The sequence below is a fragment of the Juglans microcarpa x Juglans regia genome, chromosome 8D (genome assembly GCF_004785595.1).
Source record: "Juglans microcarpa x Juglans regia isolate MS1-56 chromosome 8D, Jm3101_v1.0, whole genome shotgun sequence".
NCBI classification, from domain to species: Eukaryota; Viridiplantae; Streptophyta; class Magnoliopsida; order Fagales; family Juglandaceae; genus Juglans; species Juglans microcarpa x Juglans regia.
The window spans coordinates 24,194,331-24,214,468 of NC_054608.1; the positions used below are offsets into that span (position 1 = coordinate 24,194,331).

At 36.5% G+C, this 20,138-nt stretch overlaps 1 protein-coding gene across 4 annotated transcripts in view; it reads left to right on the forward strand.

Annotated features, from left to right (window-relative positions):
- Window positions 1–3,598, forward strand: part of LOC121242001 — a 39,217-nt gene extending 35,619 nt beyond the window's left edge. The window contains exons 2-4 of one of the 4 annotated variants that reach the window (XM_041139883.1): window positions 7–255; window positions 1,232–1,353; window positions 2,971–3,598. In XM_041139883.1, coding sequence (XP_040995817.1) covers window positions 7–255; window positions 1,232–1,270 — 288 coding nt within the window. In that variant the 3' untranslated portion in view covers window positions 1,271–1,353; window positions 2,971–3,598. The remainder of the gene's footprint in view (window positions 1–6; window positions 256–1,231; window positions 1,354–2,970) is intronic. The other 3 variants (XM_041139884.1, XR_005935871.1, XR_005935872.1) reach the window with 3 other exon arrangements.
- The last annotated feature ends 16,540 nt before the right edge of the window (window positions 3,599–20,138 follow it).

Here is a 20,138-nt window from a genome sequence, read left to right on the forward strand (position 1 = left end):
TAACAGGGACATTATAATGCCACTGTGATACCGGAAAATGAGATTCCAGAGTGGTTCCAGTATCATAAAGAATTTTTAGAAAATCAAATTGCTCAGAGAGGGGATGATGATGTCCAATTGATCAAAGGAAATGAAGATTGGGTAATAAATATTGAGGGGCCACACTATTTGGAAGATATCAACGGGATTGTAATATATGTCGTTACATTTTTCAATGAAGATCTTAGTAATGAGGATTTTTCATTGGAAGCTGAGGTAATCATTAACAGCTCAAATTGACTGGTGAGGACGTAACGAATCGTATCAATGCCTTTGACCAATATGAAGTATGGATGTGGTACTCTGATTTAGAATCATTTGAGTCAAAGGTTTTGGACAATTTGAGGGTTCAACTTCGTATTCCTCCCACTCCAAGTGATTCTCTTCTGGAACCTTTTTCGGTATGGTATTATGTAAGTATGGGAGCCAATGTTGTATACAAGCATATATTGAATTAAATGATAGCCCAAGTGAAATTTCATGTGAGATTTTCGTTTGTTCTCTCTGGTCTTTAAGACTTAATTGATTTGGTATTTGCCATTCCTTTATTAGCTCAGTGATTTTACCACTCATTTATTTTTACATTTTCAAGAATGGATAAACCTGTCTTTTCTTGATCAAGTAAGAGCTTTGGAGGAAGAATATATTGGGAAATATAGCAATATTTCAATTTAATCTAGAAATATTGGGAAATATATAATTAATAGTGCCAATTGAAACCTGTTCAAAACTATAATTACACAGTTTTCAGAAAAAAGTTATCAGTGATGGGTATATCTCTTTGTCCATCAAGCAAGATAGGTATGAACATTATGAAAGATATGCCATTCACGTTAACATATGAGTAAAAAGAATCGCCCATGGCAAGCGTGGACACAAACACGATATCTTGCATCTATTTTCTTTTTTTGACATTGCCCCCATGAATTTGGTGCCTGAAGTTCGATGAACATATTCCCTTACATATCCACTACTTCTATGACCTCTGCTTAAAGAAATATTGACTTGTTATTTGAGATATATTGTTGCGCCATGTTGATACCAATTTATGTTGTGGTATAGTGACTTTATCATAGAACTACACTCTTCAAACTTCAATGAAATATGATATTCATGACTTTATTTCATCTTTGCCATAGAAATTAAGGTTGCCATTTGGGATTTGATGTTAAAACTCCCCTAATCTACACAGGTTGCATTCTCTGTGTTCCTGAGAGCAAAATACTCCTAGTGTGAGAGAAATGTGAAACCGAGTGGTTGAGAGTGAGTTATTGGAATGAGTTGATTTGTTGGAGCATCAAAAGCCATGGTTAAGTGAGTAATCCTACCCTATCTTTTTGTTAGGCTTTGAATTATGCCATGAGAATGAAGATTTGATTGAGTTATATGAGGTTTAACTTGAAGAGATGCAATTTGGTTCAGTTTTGGAGTTTTGATTGAATAAATTGTTTTGTGATGAAATTTTAGCCATGACATGTCTTATTATGATCTTATATATTTTACTAATATCTTGAAATATTTATTAAAGGTTTAAATTTGAGGAAAATAGCATGTCATCATAGGTTTATAAATCTATATCTTGTGTTGATCATCCAACATGTTTCAGTTTCCACTTGTTTCAAGTTTATTTTGTAAAATCTTGGCTAAGTTTGGAAAGTATGAGTCATAAGCATCTAGAAATGCTTTGTTATCAAGATGAGAGCTAGAATGCATGATTTATTTAGGCTTTAAAACCCACATTGACAAAAAGAAGCTAGAAACATCATGCATGCACTCAGTTTAAAGGTTTTATGATGATTTGGTGTTAACCAATGTATAAGTGTTGGGCTAAACTCGTGTGACTTGAACCTAAGTTACAAACATGTTTCCAAGATTAGATTTAAGGTTTTCTACTTGATGAAACTTGATCACACATGCATCCAAAGAGGTTATATGCTAGAAATCACAAAAAGGCCCACAAAATGCATGTCACGGGTTGGATAGATTTTTGTATAGTAGTTGATGGATTCTTGCAATTCTAAGATCATATATAGATTTAGAACAGGGAAAATATAAGGTTTGTGAAATTAGTTAAAATTTGGGTCTAAAATGCAAATAATGAATGTTTTGGGCCTAAGTGGCAATTTCGAGAAGAAAAAATCTATTCATCATCCTAACTTCCATCATCCTCCCATCATCCCATGATGTGGCATTAGATGATAGGTTTATAAGTGAAATATAATAAATAATCTCCAATCATCTAATGACACATCATACGATGATGGGAGGATGATGAAAGTTGGGATGATGAGTAGCATTACTTTTCGAGAAATGTAGGACCAATTTTGTAAATATCATTGTTTGAACCTTTTGATTATGAAGATCTTCCTTAACTTTACAAATTCCAACTTATAATGACTCTTATTAAAGTCGCACCAAATTACTAAGTACCCGGAAAAAACTTACTATTAGAGAATTTATTTATGATTATTGTGTAAATGCCACATTTATTATTAAATGTCATTTGAGCATGAAACATCATATGATACATCATTGAACATTTGATTACTTGCTTACATGATATGTGAAATTCTCACAATTTTAGCATATTGCATATAAATGTCATTTTTCACATGAAGTTTACTACATATGCATATGTCATGAACTATATTTTTCAAGTATGGTATGGAATAAATTTTTGTTACTACCCCAAAGGCTATGATGGAGAATCATCATAGTGGAACTCATCTGTACACTCTAGAGTGAGTAAAAATGGAGTCGTAACCTTTAGGTTGACAAAGAATCGTCAACGGGTTTCGAATGTATTCTTTTTAAAGAATGCCGAAGCGAAGTCGTATATGACATCTAATGCTGGTGGGTTCATACGTTATGATGATATGTTATGATGATGATATGTTATCATACCAATGCATTAGGTTACAATGTTTGCAGATAAAGACGTAGTTTCAATATGAGTTGTCCTATGGTCACCAGCAGGTACTCACGGTGCATATAAGGGAGTTGTGACGATACCATATGTTATATTCATGATGGATTTCATAACTATGAAATGTTAAGTTTTTAAAAAGATGAAGTAAAAAATATTCTCTAAAAGAAAATGTGCATTAAAGTTTTTATAAAAGATGTTGAGGAATCTGGATGCATGGGAAACAAATACAAATTTTTCTGCATGCGTCTCATGTTTATCATAATCATGTATATCTTATCTCTGTGCAAGTTGGTTGTTTAACTTACTGGGATTTCAAGAAATCTCACTGTGGTAGTCCCACTATCATTCCTTTTGGAATGGTAGAAGTTGTATCAGGACTAGCATACGACGAACAGGATGAACCATGGTTGAGGATGAGCCCGATCCTGAGTGGAGGCTGGATTAGTGTTTATAGCAATGGCTCTATACACCATCGAGAGGATGAGAGAATTGATTTGACTACGAACTTTGATGCAATATCTGTATTAAGGAGATTCTATCTCCCACTTTTTGTTTAAACATGCATTACTATGTGGACCTCTTAAGTAAGATAGTACCTATTGTTGGTTAATTCATCTATTGGGATATTTAGTTCATTCTGGCGTAAAATTTTTGAAAGTCACCCTTATTCCGCAGCGATTATTGCATAATGTTAGTTGTATACTAAAATGGCATTACATATTAATTGTCATGAACAGGAATATGTAACCATATATTGCATATCCCGATGCTCCAACTCTCCATTTAATCCCAAGCAAGAGTTTGAGAGCATTACATCAGTAGACTGAAACAGCTTCTTATATGAAATTTTAAAACATAACTAAATTATTGAATCAATGGATTTTGTTTGTCTGTTAGCTACTGCAGTCGTTGGAGTGAGGAAACAGCCAATGCACCCCTATTCCTAGCTCTTTCACTTGGGTTGTTCCCTTCCAATTTAATCTCCTAAATAATTTTCAGGAGCTATACTTGTTGGAAATATTTTCAAAATAATTATATATTATATATGCATTATTAGTAATATTTTGGTATTGTACACCTTGTTTAGAATAGGTTTAATAGTAGTGTGACAACTTAGAATTGATGCTTTCTCAGTATTTTAGAATTATGATTGAGATCCATGATATTAGTGGTAGTTTAGGAACTGGGATGTATTTTTCTTGGCTTCATCTCAGCTGAAATCAACATTATTACTCCACATTTAAGGGCAGCACTGTTCTCATGGATTGATATGCATAACGGATATTTATTGTAACGTCTCGCTTATAGTAACCTTTTTGGTATTGTGCCTATATATATCACTTTTTATTCGATCTATTGGACACTGGGCTCAAAACTTAGCATAAAAGTGCACCTAGACTTGTAAACTTTGTAAGACTCTGCGTATATAGTATATATGCAGTATATATGCAGAGATTCACAGCCAGGACCAGGCCGGCTTCTTATTTCTTTACAAGCACAAACATATATTACAAGTATGTTTCATAAGCCAACTTGCACCCATTTACGCACGGTTTTGAACTGAAGTCCTTTCGCGTAAAACAAGCATCCAGGCAAGATATTCACTAATTATTTAATCAATGAATAAGTTCATGCTCATATGTACTTGAATGTAAACAACGGTACTTGGGCAGTAATAGGGAGGTTGTGAAAAGGAAGGACCAGTTTCTTGATGTGGATGATTGTTTAATGACGTGCTGTTAATGACTCTTGTAGAACTAATTTTTAAATGAACTTTTGTTTATGGACGCCTTTTCCCCGCATTGATCATGAATTTATAATGGCAGGAGGTAGCCATAACATCTAACGAGGCTTTAATTTTGGAGGAGTTAGCAAAGCGTGATGCGATAGGGGGGGATTGTTTTTCTCTAATAACCAAATCGTATTCAGTATTGCTTTACAACTTTGACCATTATTAGTGTTCTGGAATGATCATCCTTTCATGTCATATGGTACTTTTATGTCGACCTCATCCGCAATATGGAGGGAGCGACAGAGTGTGGATATATGGTTCAGAAAGGAAGTTCATTCAACGTTGTAAAAATTTTAATCTCAGTTAAACCTTGAGATCACATGATGTGAGAGTAATACATGTTATTGGCAGGAACAATTGGTCAAATGTTTCCTTAAACACGAAGCATATACTCTGGGTATGGAAGCAAGTTAGTGCATAAAAATTGGCCACGACTTCAATAATGGTATATTAAGGTTAGGAAGCCTTAATACACCTCTTTTGTTACTCATAATCCACTACTAAACGTCTAAAAACAGCAATATGCTCATATACTAAATTTTCAGAAATTTCAATTGGACCTATAAATGTTTGAGAAGTTGCATTTTGACCTGCCGAAAATTACCTTGACTCACAAACTTACATGTAATTATACTCTAAATAGTGATGGACTTAAAATATGAGTATCACAAAACCAATTTTGGCAAACCCAAAATGCATTTGAAATTTCTAATTTGCACATTTCACTATATGAGAATTATGCCTAAACCCATGCTTGAAAACCTTGCAAACCGAAACTACCATGATGTCGGCATCTGAGACATATCTTCATGAACATATATACACACCATAATACCACAATAGAATGTATTAACTTGAATCAAACCACAATTAATGCAAAATGTTACCAATATTGGATAAAAATTATGGCTCATCGTTGCATTATGTCATGTTCCCCTTGTGTATTAGAACTTAGCAATACAAAGTACGTCCAAATTAATCAAAGGTATGCTTCTTTTCCAGAAATTAAGAAAACTTAGTTTTAAAACCAAGTCTTTACATTAAAGTAAGGTATACATGTAAAAGAAGCCGTATGCTACAACATCTGGGCTTGGCCGAGATGGGCATAGCACAATTCAGTCAAACAAATGCCTATTGTTCCTCAGATATAAACAATTTATGTAGAAAAAATAAACAGTCATGGAAAATTATGTCTACGGTAATTACCTTAAAAGGGCCCCCTTCCAATATAATAAGAAAACGCTCGCACGGAAAGCGCCAACTATCTTTGTCACCTCATCCTTTAAATTTTCCTAATTATACACATACACATTTGATTAGGAAACAACTAATCATAAGAAATAAAAAGGAATGCATAAAGAAAATGCCATGATATATTTACCAGAATCTAATATTAATACCAGCAACATATATATAGAGACCAATAGTAAAGATAGGAAAGAGAACAATAATCTGTTCAGATATGCTTGTCCAACCAACATATGGTAAGAGATTTCAAGAGATTGTTAAGAGATTTTTATAGTTTAATTATGGACTGTAATTTGTATGAATTAGGAAGTAGGAACTTGTCATCAAATATGAAGATTTGATAAAACTAATTAAGTAACCCTAGAAGACAATATTTCTAGTCAAATTCCATGTGATCCATTCCACAAAGATAAGAGGATAGAATAATGTTAATTTTTTTTTTCATAAGCTTCCATAGAAAATTAAAGGTTGGTTACCCAAAACATGAAAAATGTTTTATTTGGGTCCCAATGTATATATCACAAACTCATTGTGATTTGGAATCAACCTACTTTTATCTAAATGATTTAGACCCTGGGATGAGTGTCAAGTGGAGTGGAGTTTATGAATTTCACTCATCCATATTGCGTTTTCTTATAAGAGATCTATTAAATCAAAGAGTTCAATCTGTATAATCTTGATATGACAAAGCATCTATAATATGAAAGCTCGTCTCGACTCATTTTTATTTTACTATTTTCTAATCATAACTATTATTTAAAAAAAATATTATTTGAGTGATACCAGCTTATCATTATATTGGATTTAATGATTGATTAACAAGTGGAAAATAAGGCAAAAAATTTATCAAGCATTTAATATCACCCTATGGAATAATGAGAGGATGATAAATGAACGGAAGATGAATAAATTGTAAACATTTATTTTCAAAAAAAATTACAATGTAATTCCAATAGCAAACATGTCAATGTCAATGACAAAAGTAGTCACTCTACTCATTTCAACCCATCTCACTACTATTCATTACTATTCATCAACTTTAACTCACAAATCTCACTACTATTCACAACCCATCTCAACTCATCTTCGAATCCAAACGACACCTAAATGGTGCAACCTGATCATGATCTAGTCCTATCCCTTAATCCATCAAAAAAAAAAAAAAAAAAAAAAAAAAAAAGGAATAAGGAAAAACATGCACCACAATAACAACATGAGTAGTCGTGCATGGGGGTTCAACATTGAGAATAAAAATTAGTTGAGTAGATGCCATAAGTATTAGTATTATTAAACAACAACTTTATAGAAAGTTGAAATGAAGGGAACTTGGTTGCTGAAAATCTTCATCAATAAAGTAACTTTTTCCTATTGGGACTATTCTCAGATTGCATAATGTCAATACAAAGAGAGTGTATAAACAGTAGCCGCCTCCTGTTACAGTGGAAGCATCATTTATCTAGTGAAAAACATTTGAGTTAACATTAAAGACATGAGTGTAAGCTCATGAGAAGGAATACCAATTCCCCAACCAATCATATGTAATTTGAACAAGTACATATTGACATATAATTTCCCTTTTAGGAATAATGAGCATCCATCTTTCTTTATCAAACATATATCCATCATGTTGTTCAAAACCAATAAAAACAAAAATGACATATAATTAGAGCTTTGTCCATTATTTTTGCATTTGCAATCAACTATAGTGTTCATATTCTAATCCACTGCACTTAACTCCATAAAAAAGTGACTTTATCTAGAGCTTTTTAAAGATAGAAATGACTGATTTAGGTGAAATGGTTTAGGATTAGCTAGTGAGGGTGGCATACAATCCCATGTTTTTCTTATTAAAAAAAAATTAAGCATTGGATTCCCAAAATGTGGATAGTGTCCTTCACCTCATACCGGGAACTTTTCAAGATCCATCATTAACAAAAAAGCATATTTGTTTTGAATTTTCCAGTGAACATACTATGTCTTCATGTACATGTCTATCATAATCTTTATATTATAATTCTATACCATTCTATTTGTTTTTTTATAAATAACTCTATAAAATACAAATTAAACAACATGCTACCATTTTTTAATTGGTGGGTGCATGGTGGCTATTTTCTTAAAAAAAAGAAAAAAAAAAAAAAGATGGCCAATTCTATTATTGTGTAGCTCACTGAATCTTTGTCCAATTTTGTTATACGCCTACTAGAATTGATGAAAAGGAATAACTCACTCCGAGGGTGAGAGCCTCCAGAGAAATGAAAAGAAAATATTCTTGTATTGATTTTCGATGGAACGGAATACACTACTGACGGGTAGCTATATGCTCCCAGACTTGTAACAAATTGTAACAAACTACAATAGAAAGCTAAAGTTGCCATAACTATCAAGAAGTAAATAACATACCACTTGTCACAGGCTACGTCCCTTAAAAAGGGTCACAAGAGACTATGGGCCAAGCCCTTACATGCATTTAAACCATACAGCCCAACCTTCTTATTATTCTAACCAACCCTGCCCAAGGTCCACGAGCCCAAAGCCCATGAGCCCAGAACACCTACGGATTCCTAAATTCAATTCAGGATCCTTCTCGATCATTCCTTTCTACTGCTGTCGTCTCCTCTGTTGCTTCCCATGGCTGTCGTTGGTTCCCCAGTTACCGCCTCTAGCCATTACTTGTTACAGTGCCCTCCCTTAAAACACCTTGCCCGCAAGGTGGGGAAACGCCGCCTTGAGTTGGTAGAAGTTCTCCCAGGTAGCGTCTTCATCTCTTTGCCCCTGCCATTTCACTAACAGTTCCACGACTGGTCAGTTGTTTACTAGACGCATCCTTCGAGCTAACACCTCACTTGGTTCTAGTTGTAGGATTCCTTGCTGATTCACTGGGGGTAGTACGGTTGTGGTCTCGATTTGCTCTCCCACATGTTTCTTCAGTTGCGAGATATGAAATACCGGGTGTATTTGGGATGTCTCGGGTAGCTTCAGTTTGTACGCAACTTCCCCAACTCTGGCTTCTACCTGAAAAGGGCTATAAAAACGAGGTGATAATTTCAAATCTCTGCGTTGAGGCACAGAAACCTGTCGGTAAGGTTGTAATCGTAAATAAACCCAATCTCCAATGGTAAAGCTCTGCTCTTTCCTCTTCAAATTAGCATATTTCACCATTCTTTCTTGTGCTTTGTTGATGTTGTCGGAGCAGTTGCATGATGAGTGTCCTATCTTTGAGTTCTGTTTCAACTTCTGTTGCTTTAATTGTCCCTGGAATGTAAGAGGTTAGCTTAGGGTGTTTGTACCCGTACAAAGCTTCAAAAGGTGTGAGCTTTGTAGAGATGTGTTGAGTGGTGTTGTACCACCACTCAGCCAAAGGCACCCATTTCACCCAATCCTTCGGGCGATCTCCCACGAAACACCTCAAATAGGTTTCCAAACTCTTATTCTCAGCTTTTGACTGCCCATCGGTCTGTGGATGGTAAACCGTGCTAAACTCCAATTTAACCCCCTGGGCCTTGAACAATTCTTTCCAAAAGACACTGGTGAAGGCGCTATCACGATCCGATACAATTGATTGTGGTAAACCATGCAATTTGAATATATGTTTCACAAACAACTGGGCAACTGACTTAGCTGTATATGGGTGTCCCAGGGGTACGAAATGGCTGTATTTAGTTAAACGATCCACAATCACCCACAGTGTGCTAAAACCACCCGCATTTGGTAACCCTTCAACGAAATCCATGGTTATGTGAGTCCATGGTTGAGGGGAATAGGAAGAGGCTGTAGCAACCCATTAGGAAAAGCATGATCTGTTTTCTGTTGTTGACAAATCTGACAATTTCTGATGAAATTCTTGACTTCAGATTTCATGTTGTGCCAATAAAATTCTCTGGTTACTCTATGAATCGTCTTTTCCATCCCCGAATGCCCCCCCCCCCCCCCCCACAGGATAGCATGCAAGAACTCTAAAAGCCTTTTCTTAAGTTCTAAGTTGTTGGCAATATAAACCTTGTTTTTATAGTACAACACCCCCTCTCTCACTGAATACTGATAAGGTGCCTTGCTGTTCTGACACAGGGATAATATCTCTAATGCCTTAGGATCTCCTTTATACCCCTCCTTAATGTCCTCTAGCCACTCTAAGCTCGGTACTGACAACAAGGCTATAGATACTTCTTCTTCCTCCATTTGTCTAGAAAGGGCATCTACTACCCTATTTTCAGCCCCCTTTTTAAACTCTACCACAAAATCATATCCCATCATCTTACTCATCCACTTCTGCTGCATTGGGGTGCCAATCTTCTGGTCTAAAATGTATTTCAGACTGTGGTGGTCAGTTTTCACCACAAAGGACCTACCTACAAGGTAGGGTCTCCACTTCTGGATAGCTGTAACCAAAGCATACAACTCCTTATCATAAGTGGACAGTAAAAGAGCCCTGCCCTTTAAGGCTTGACTGTAAAAAGAAATAGGTTGACCCTGCTGCATCAGAACAGCCCCTATCCCCTTTCCCGAAGCATCACACTCGATTACAAAGGTTTTGGCAAAATCAGGAAGGGCCAACACTGGTGGACTACTTACTACCTGTTTAAGCCTTAAAAAAGCTTCATCTGCTGTTTCCCCCCATTTGAAATTGTCTTTCTTTAACAGTGCTGTAAGAGGAGAAGCTAGGACCCCATAATTCTTTATAAACCTTCGATAGTACCCTGTCAACCTTAGAAAGCCCCTCAAGGACTTAATCGACTTGGGTTGAGGCCATTCCACCATGGCCTTTAATTTTTCAGGATCTATTCTTACCCCCTTACCCGAAATCAAGTGACCCAAATATGCTACTTCAAAACATGCAAAACAACATTTTGACTCCTTAGCAAATAACTGATGTCTCCTTAGTGTTTCCAAGGTCACTTGTAGGTGTTGCAAATGCTCCTCCTCATCCTTACTATAGATTAGGATGTCATAAAAAAAAACCAGCACAAATCTCCTTAGGAAGGGTCTAAAAACTTCATTCATGAGATTTTGAAAAGTAGATGGGGCATTAGTCAACCCAAAGGGCATGACTAAGAATTCATAATGACCCTCATGGGCCCTGAAGGCTGTTTTGTGCACATCATCAGGTTTAACCCTGATTAGATGGTAACTGGACCTCAAATCCAGTTTAGAGAACACTTTAGACCCACTTAGCTCATCCAATAACTCCTCTACCACGGGTATGGGAAACTTATCTTTCACGGTTACTTGGTTCAAGGCCCTATAATCCACGCACATCCTCCATGTGCCATCGGCCTTTCTTACCAATAAAACAGGAGAAGAATAAGAACTTTGACTAGGGCGTATTACCCCAGAATTTAGAAGCTCCTTAACAATTTTTTCAATTTCATCTTTTTGGAAAAATGGATACCTGTATGGTCTTACAGACACAGGCTGAGTTCCAGGCAGCAAATTGATAGAGTGATCTTGCTCTCTGCTTGGTGGCAACCCCTTGGGTTCCTTGAAAACATCATCAAACTAGTTCAGTATGCCTTGCACATTTTTTGGCCACCTTTGCCCCTTCTTACATTCCTCGGTTTCATTAATTTGCTGCAGAATGACTCCCTTCTTTTCTAACTGGTTGATTTCATTGCAGGAACTTTCTTCCAACAACTAAGTGGACATCATTCCCTGCAACACAACATCTTTTTCTCGATGGTTAAATTGCATGGTAAGTTTCCTGAAATTCCAAGAAATAGTGCCTAAGGTTTGTAGCCATTGTACACCTAGCATCACATCACACCCTGCAAGTTTCAGCAAGAAAAAATCCATAGAAAATGCATGTTCTTGAATTTTTATTTGAACTCCCTTACTTTTCCCTTCACTTATCAACTGTTTACCATTAGCCACCCTCACCTTTACTGCCTCTTCGTTAAAGACTACTACCCGAGCCTTCTTTGCTGTTGTAATATCAATGAAATTGCGTGTACTGCCCGAGTCAATTAAAATAACAACCCACTGGCCAGCTAACTTCCCCATTACCCACATCGTTTTTGGATTATTGGACCCAATTAAAGCGTGTAAAGATATTTCTGGTTTCGTGTTTATTTCAGTAAATTCTATCAGATGCTTTCCTTCTTCCACCACCTCTACTACATCACTCTCAGCTCCATTCTTTTCCTCTTCCTCCTCCACCTTTTCTATAAGAAATAGTTTAGGATTTCTGCACTTGTGTCTTGGGTTCCACTTAGAGTCACAATAATAACATAATCCCCGTTCTCTCCTCTCCTTCATCTGGCCTGCATTGATCTTTTGCATAGGCACTATGGCCTTACTAACATTCTGCCCCATTAGGCTTCCACCCCCCTTAAGCTGTCCTGACTCCAACCCCCCAACAGCAGGGTTCCTGAATGTTTTTCTACCAACTCTAACAAGTTCTTCCTGAATCTTTGCCAAACTAAAAGCTGACAAGAGATTAGGTGGGTTAAACATTTTAACTGCCAACCTAATTTCATCTTTTAATCCACTCAAAAAACAGCTTAACTTGTGTGGATCCGACAATCTATGCAGCTTATTAGACAAGTTCTCAAACCCAACCTTGTATTCCTCCACTGTACCCGTTTGTCTCAGATTAGTTAGTGCTTCCATAGGGTCATCATACGTGTTAGGGCCAAACCTCACAAGAAAAGCCCTAACAAACCCTTCCCAATCCACTATGGATCCTGACCTTTCAATATCTTGAAACCAAATCATGGCCTTCCCTTCCATGTGGAAAGAGGCCAACCTGAGTTTCTGACTTGGTAAAGTGTTGTAGAATAAAAAAAATTGATTGGCTTTATACAACCAACCTAGGGAGTCATCCCCATGAAATGAAGGAAACTCTAACCTTACTGACCTCGGAATCAGTTCCCCATTGTTCTCCTGTCTATTGTGCCCTCCTAAAAATGATCCTTCAGACTGATTGTTAGCATTCTTTTTCTGCAGTTCCATGGTTAACGCTGCAAGCTGCTGGACCACTGCATCAGACTGCCGTTTCAACGCCATCACCTCAGTTTCCAGTGTTTTGAATTGGGATTCTGTGGACTTCTTCAATCCATTCGAGCCATCCTGCAACTGGTTCATTCTAGTACCTTCTGCCATGGGAAATGAAGCTGCCAAGGATAAGCTGGCTCTAGATACCACTGTTATACGCCTACTAGAATTGATGAAAAGGAATAACTCACTCCGAGGGTGAGAGCCTCCAGAGAAATGAAAAGGAAATATTCTTGTATTGATTTTCGATGGAACAGAATACACTACTGACGGGTAGCTATATGCTCCCAGACTTGTAACAAATTGTAACAAACTACAATAGAAAAGCTAAAGTTACCATGACTATCAGGAAGTAAATAACAGACCACTTGTTACAGGCTACGTCCCTTAAAAAGGGTCACAAGAGACTATGGGCCAAGCCCTTACATGCATTCAAACCATACGGCCCAACCTTCTTATTATTCTAACCAACCCTGCCCAAGGTCCACGAGCCCAAAGCCCATGAGCCCAGAACACCTACGGATTCCTAAATTCAATTTAGGATCCTTCTCAATCATTCCTCTCTACTGCTGTCGTCTCCTCTGTTGCTTCCCATGGATGTCGTTGGTTCCCTGGTTACCGCCTCTAGCCATTACTTGTTACAAATTTTGGGGTGTAATTTATGAAGTCATAGTCAACCTTTTTTCCATGGAAACACTTATTTTTGCCTTCAAACTCTAAATATTGAGATCTAGCAAGAAGTAGGCTTATCAGGTATCTGCCAAAATTCACACTTGTCTTACAATTGTGGTTTGTGGGGGAGAGTGCAATGTTGCACCTGTCCTCTTCATTCACATTCTTTTTCTTATTTTACTGGTTTTATGTCTCTCCCAAAAGGTAATAAACTACAAGGTTGGGGGTAGTACTAGAATGATGACCGGATGGACAACAATTGCAGCAATGACACTTGTTCCCGTGAATTACATTAATAGTTCCGGTGAGATCCTCCTCATTGCATAGTCAACAAGAGCATCAGAACTATGGATTTTTAACAAGCCACTGCAATTCAGGCTATAAATATTGAAAGTATAATACTTGCAATTTATCGTATGTAATTAAAATTATTCAAAAAATAATAATTGTATACAGTGATAAGATAGGAGCATCTGTTGCTAAGCATAGAGCTTAAGGCTGCGATAAGTGAAGTAGGTTGCTGGACCTGGTATATGCATATATATAATCAGGCAAGCCAAGATGAACCTGATAGAGCTTTTAGGAATGGGCAGATCAAGTTTGTGAAGAGGGAAGGCAACAACAGGGTTTCACATATATTATAAAAATTTGCTTTATCTTGGAATGATTTCAATGTTGGACTGAGGAGGGTGCTGAGTAAGTTGTGCATAAGGTTATCAGAGGAAAACTTTGTAATGTGACATCATGAATGGAAGTTCATTATCGTATTAAAAATAAAATAAAATCTGAATTTCCAGATATATAGTCATATATATTAAGCTGGTGCATGTGTTTAACAGATTTCTATGGAAATTAAGCATAGAAATATATTTACTAGACAGACCAGTAGCAATAGTTCGTTTTATACTCAAAATAATATATATACACTCCTATATATGAGTACACTAACAGCAAAAGATCTGATACTAGCCATTTGTGAAAGAAGAAGGATCACTCCCTTCTTACATAAAGGCACTATACTCTCAAGTTCAAGAAGTCAAAGACAAAACTTTGTTTCTAATAGGAGCAAGGCCATTGTAAAATACTGGTAGAAGCAAGTCAGAACTACAGACATTGCTTCCATGGATATTATATGAAATAAAGTCCTCATGATTTATGTATAAAGGATTGGAATGGATAGTTGGTAATACATTACATATATATTGACAACGATATATATGCAATCACAAATATATATGTGCCTTCCAATCCTTACCTATTTTAAACATACAGTCTGTATGGACTTTGGCATTGTGTATAAACCCTTTAATGTTGAGAGATAGAGAGCAAGAGGGAGAGAGAGAGGGAGAGGAAGAGGATAAGGCCTTTCTGAGAGGTGGTCCTAGTGGATCTCAATCCATTTTGTCCAACATGTTTGCTGTGTTGGTCTGCTTGTAATTTATCTGCTAGTTCAGGATGATTATATCAAGGAATGAGCATGTAATATACCAAGGAAAGCTTGACCCAACCAAAAGCAACAGAGTGCAAATGAATCCAGCCTAGCCTTTGGTGGAAGACAACCAATATGCAGGATATGTTACCACAAAATAACCCAGTGGAAGAGCAATCTTCCACTGGTTTATTGAAGCAACAGAGACACAAAAGTGAAAATTGGGGAAAGTAAGGCAGAAACCAGCGACGTACTGGTTTATTACTTAGTCAGAAGGCCTAAGTTTGAAGTGGAGAAGGAAAGTGGGGAAACTAAGGTGAGATAGATTGGTTCTAAACCAGATTGAAGATAACACAGGTATGTTCTTATTCTCGTATCCTTTCTTAATAATAATTGACTACACCAACAAATGTAGGAACTAATTTTGCATTTTTGAGAGAGAAAGGCTAAAAAAATTTCTATAACAATAATTGAGGGAAAGAGCACCCCGGGGGGGCTAATTGGATCCCCCAAATATGCTTGTATGGACAATGAGGAGAGGCATGAAAGTGAGGAGTTAAAAAAACTAGTCCTGATTCACTTATAGAGATGTTATTTCCAAGAAGGCACAGCTTAGAGATGAAATGCAGTACAGAAGGCTAAAGAAACCATAAAGCAGAAATCTGCAATTCATATTAACGAAGGTAAACCATTTATATTTCTTTCACTTTATTTCCTGCTGCTTCTAGAGCAAGTGAAGGTAGACTGCACATTATTGTTAGGTTAAAATAGATCATTCGTACCCCTAGATAGTAATAGTTTTTGGAAGGATAATAAAAGTAGAATCAAGATGAGATCAGCTAAGGGAGGATCAGGAAGCAGTTTTAAAAGAAAAAAAAAGAGAAACATTTCCCAGTAAATAAATGAAAAAGATTGGATAAAAGGGGAAATCTTGTAAAATGAAAGTAAAAGCAGTATAAGATAGAGGGTGGCTAGCTTCTTCATAGATGGGAGCAAAGTTATACAAGAAATAACAGATTAAAAGTAGAAGAGAATATAACAACATAGATCAGGAGATTTAGTTTGTGCTTGAGAGAAAGCGAGAGAGTTTAGGAGTGATCAAAACCCACCTTGGTCCTCCACAAAATGCATTAATAACACAAACTCCTAATCTTTTGAAAAGCCACAAGCAAAAAATTCCCTTCTTATGCTTTTAACACCTCAACAATTTAAGTAGAGAAGATAATGATCTTTTGGTGATTTTAAAGTAGCAACATAATTAAGGTTTAAGGAATAGATGCTCATCTATGATTTTCTCAATAACCCTGTTTTTTTTATGCCTTGTTAACTTTAACTTATTTATTTTGTGCCCTAATACCAAAACTTGACAATGCTTTTCAAAGAAGAGACTGCTGGGGATACGAAAATCAAAGAAGGAAAAGTTATTCTTTTACAAAACGCTTCACAAAGCATGAAAACTAGTGCTCTTTTGATATTTCTTAAGAAACAATTTGCTTTTTACTTCTAAAGTAAAAGGTTGCTTCTACTTTGCACAATCCTTACGTTATGGATGCTTAATGTTATTTTGCATTCCCAACTTTCAAGTTTTCAAATATTAATCGCTGCATTATGCAAGCCTGATATCTGGAATAAAGTAACTTTGGACTTCTCTTTCAGACTAAGCAGCTTGCATGTTATAGATGTTTTGATTCAAAGGGTGAAATATCCAGTTGTATGGGGTTTGGGAAAGTTCTGTTGTAGTGGCCAGATTTCTTTTGACCCACAATTCTTGTATGTTACCCTATTCATTGTTTATTATACGTGTTTTAAATGTCAGTATGAAAAGGGGTTTTTTCGTTGCCAAAAGTCCAAGCGTATATTTCTTCTATGTGTGGTGATGGTACAGACAAGTGGATTAAGCATTACTAATAGTTGAGGTGTGATCATCAATCCCTATATCTTTATGAGGCAAAGTTTTGGATCTTTAGACTCTAGCCTTAACTTTTTTTTCTTTCCTTGTCACTAGCAAGTTATATAAGCAGACCAGTATATTTTTAAAACAATCATGACACCCTCTGAACATTTGTACAGGGGAAAGAGATGCCATTTGACCTATAGCTCATGATAGTGAACTTTCTAGTTTTTAGCAAGTTCAAACTTTGCACGTTGTTTATCTTTATGTTTTTTAGCAGCATAACAGAACCCACAAAACAATCAAGGTGGGTAACTCAGTGAAATATACAATGGCCAGTTACGTGAAATGCCCCGTATCGTGTGGAAATCCCCAACTTTGTGCAGCAACTTCACAAATTCATATACTCTAGGAAAAATGGCAACACTTTCTTCAAGCATTATAAGAATTAACTTACTTACAATAAATAAGGTAAAAAACAGGGCCATAAATTCTACAAGAAAATGCTTCTGATTCAGCAAAAACAAGCAATATTTGGTGAATTAAAATTATCTAATACCCACAACTGATTGAGCAGCGCAAACACAAGAGGCAGATACACAACATTAAACCTCAAACAGAGTAACATGCTCATCAATTTCACAGTGGAAAAAAATGATTGTACGTCTAAAAACAACTACTTTTGTAATGCAACCTACTCGTGAAGGGGGTTGATAAATGCAATGGCAACAAGAGATACCTGGAGCCTCGATCGATCATCCTTGAAAACCCCAAAATCATAACTTCTATGTCAAAATGGAGGCACAAAAGTGAAATTTGTAAGGGAAGCCGAAAACGTAGGACCTAGCTTCCCAAAGAGAGACAATATTCCAGTGGAGAGAAGGTCATGTGCACACTAGGGTAGCCGATTGTGGGATTTGAAGTTCTGTGAAATTGGTGAACCAAGAACGACGGAAGGGAGAAGGCCGGTGTGGGGGAAATGGAACTAGGAAAATGGGCCAAAAGCTCACTACGGAGGAGTAGACTCCATGAGAGAACACTGTAAGGGTAGAGCTTGCAGCATTTGAAAATGGAGTCTGTTCGTGCACAGGGCCGAAGTGAAGGAGGGAAAACATGTGGGTAAATAAGTTGGGGAGAAACATGGCTTTTGGCGCCCCTATGCTTTAATCCCGGGAAAATCACAGCGAAATAAAATCTTTTATCTTGCGACGCACAAAATGGTCGTAAGTAACACGTTAAGAGTGCGTTCGTAAGTTAAATTGAATTAAATTGAGATGATAAAATATTATTAAAATATTATTTTTTTTATTATTATTTTAAAATTTAAAAAAATTAAATTATTTATTATATTTTATATTATATTTTAATTAAAACCCAGCGTGTAAATGCACATGCGATTTTAGACGCCACAAGAAGTTCGAAATGATTTGTTTGGCGGCAATTTTATAATCGTTGAGAAAGGTAGGAATTCTTGTAATGATGTATCTTTCACCTTTTTTTTTTTTAACAACAGCATAACTTCATTCATAAAAGAAAGTCAATACAAATAAAACACTGCATAGTTACCAGCAATGTCTAAGGCAACTCTAGCTTGTATAAACTCTGGACAAGAATGCCACCATTGCAAAGTATCATCAATAAAATAAGCATGTCTTGCCAATAGATGAGCAGCCTCATTCCCTTGACGACCAACATGGAGAACTTCAAAAGAATTAAAACGACTAAGAAGGCTTTTGATTTCATCAATCACAGACCCTCTTCTAGTTAAGTTAACTTCATTGGAACAAATAGCTTCAACAATACTAAGTGAGTCACCTTCTAATATCAGATTCAACAATCCCAAATGACGAATTAACTGCAAACCCCGCAAGGCTGCTAGAGCTTCAATATCATCAACTTTAAAAATCCCATATTCCTTACGACTTGCAGCCATCAAAACATCCCATTTATCATTCCGTAAAATAACACCAATACCAGATGAAGCAAAAGAATGAAATAAAGCACCATCGAAATTAAGCTTCAATTTTCCTTGAGGAGGACCCGTCCACGAAAAGACTTTTTCCTTATACAGCACTACATGGCACTTCTTCACATGAAGATAACTCTCAACATAACCAAGACATCTATTTATAAATTCAAGGATACAACAATTAGAGTTCTGGGAAATTTTCAGATTTCTATACTTCCAAACTCCCCATGAAATGGTGAGAAATATAGGGACTACGCTAGGATCAGATTTCAACAAAATCCAGACCAACTCTACCAACTCTGAAAAGCTTACCACCTTCTATAAATGATGCAAAATCTGTGGACAGCGTAGTGCCCAAGCTTTATGAACTAAAGGACAGCCACAAATTGCATGAAAAACATCTTCCTCCGACTGCTTGCAGTGAACACAAAGGGCTGATTGTAAAATCCCTCTTCTTAGCAGATTGTAGCTTGTTGGTAAGCTATCCTTGCATGCTCTCCATCCAAAATTCTTCACTTTATTAGGCAGCTTTAAGTTCCATAAATTTCTCCAAAACCACTTGGTAGCTTCTAAATGAGAGCTCTCAGGACCATCATGTTGAGACAGCAACTTTAGAGCTGCATAATATCCAGACTTGACAGAATATACCCCATTCTTAGAGCCCAACCACATGAGTCTATCATCTTCCTGTCTGGACAGCAAAGGTAGAGAACATATAGAGGTAGCCACATTAGTAGGAAAAGTAGAAAACACCAGCTCCCTATTCCACAAAGGTAAATTCTACATTAATAAATAATCAACAGTGGTATCCGATTGAATAATATGCTGAGTGGACTGAGCTCGCAATTGAACATTCATAGGCAACCATTTATCTATCAAGATCCAGACTTTATCACCCTTACCAACATTCCACTTACAACCAGAGCAAAGAATTTGTTTAGAAGCATAAATGCTTCTCCATGCATAAGAATGCTTTCTTGGTAACTAGCATGCAAAAAATCTCCATTGGAAAAATTCTTAGCTTTAAAGACCCGAGAGAACAAAGATTGAGGTTCCAACAACAACCTCCACCCTTGTTTAGCAAGTAAAGCTAAATTAAACATTTTGAGATTTTTAAAACCCATCCCTCCTCTAAAATTCGAATTACACAACTGTTTCCAACTCAGCCAGTGCATCTTA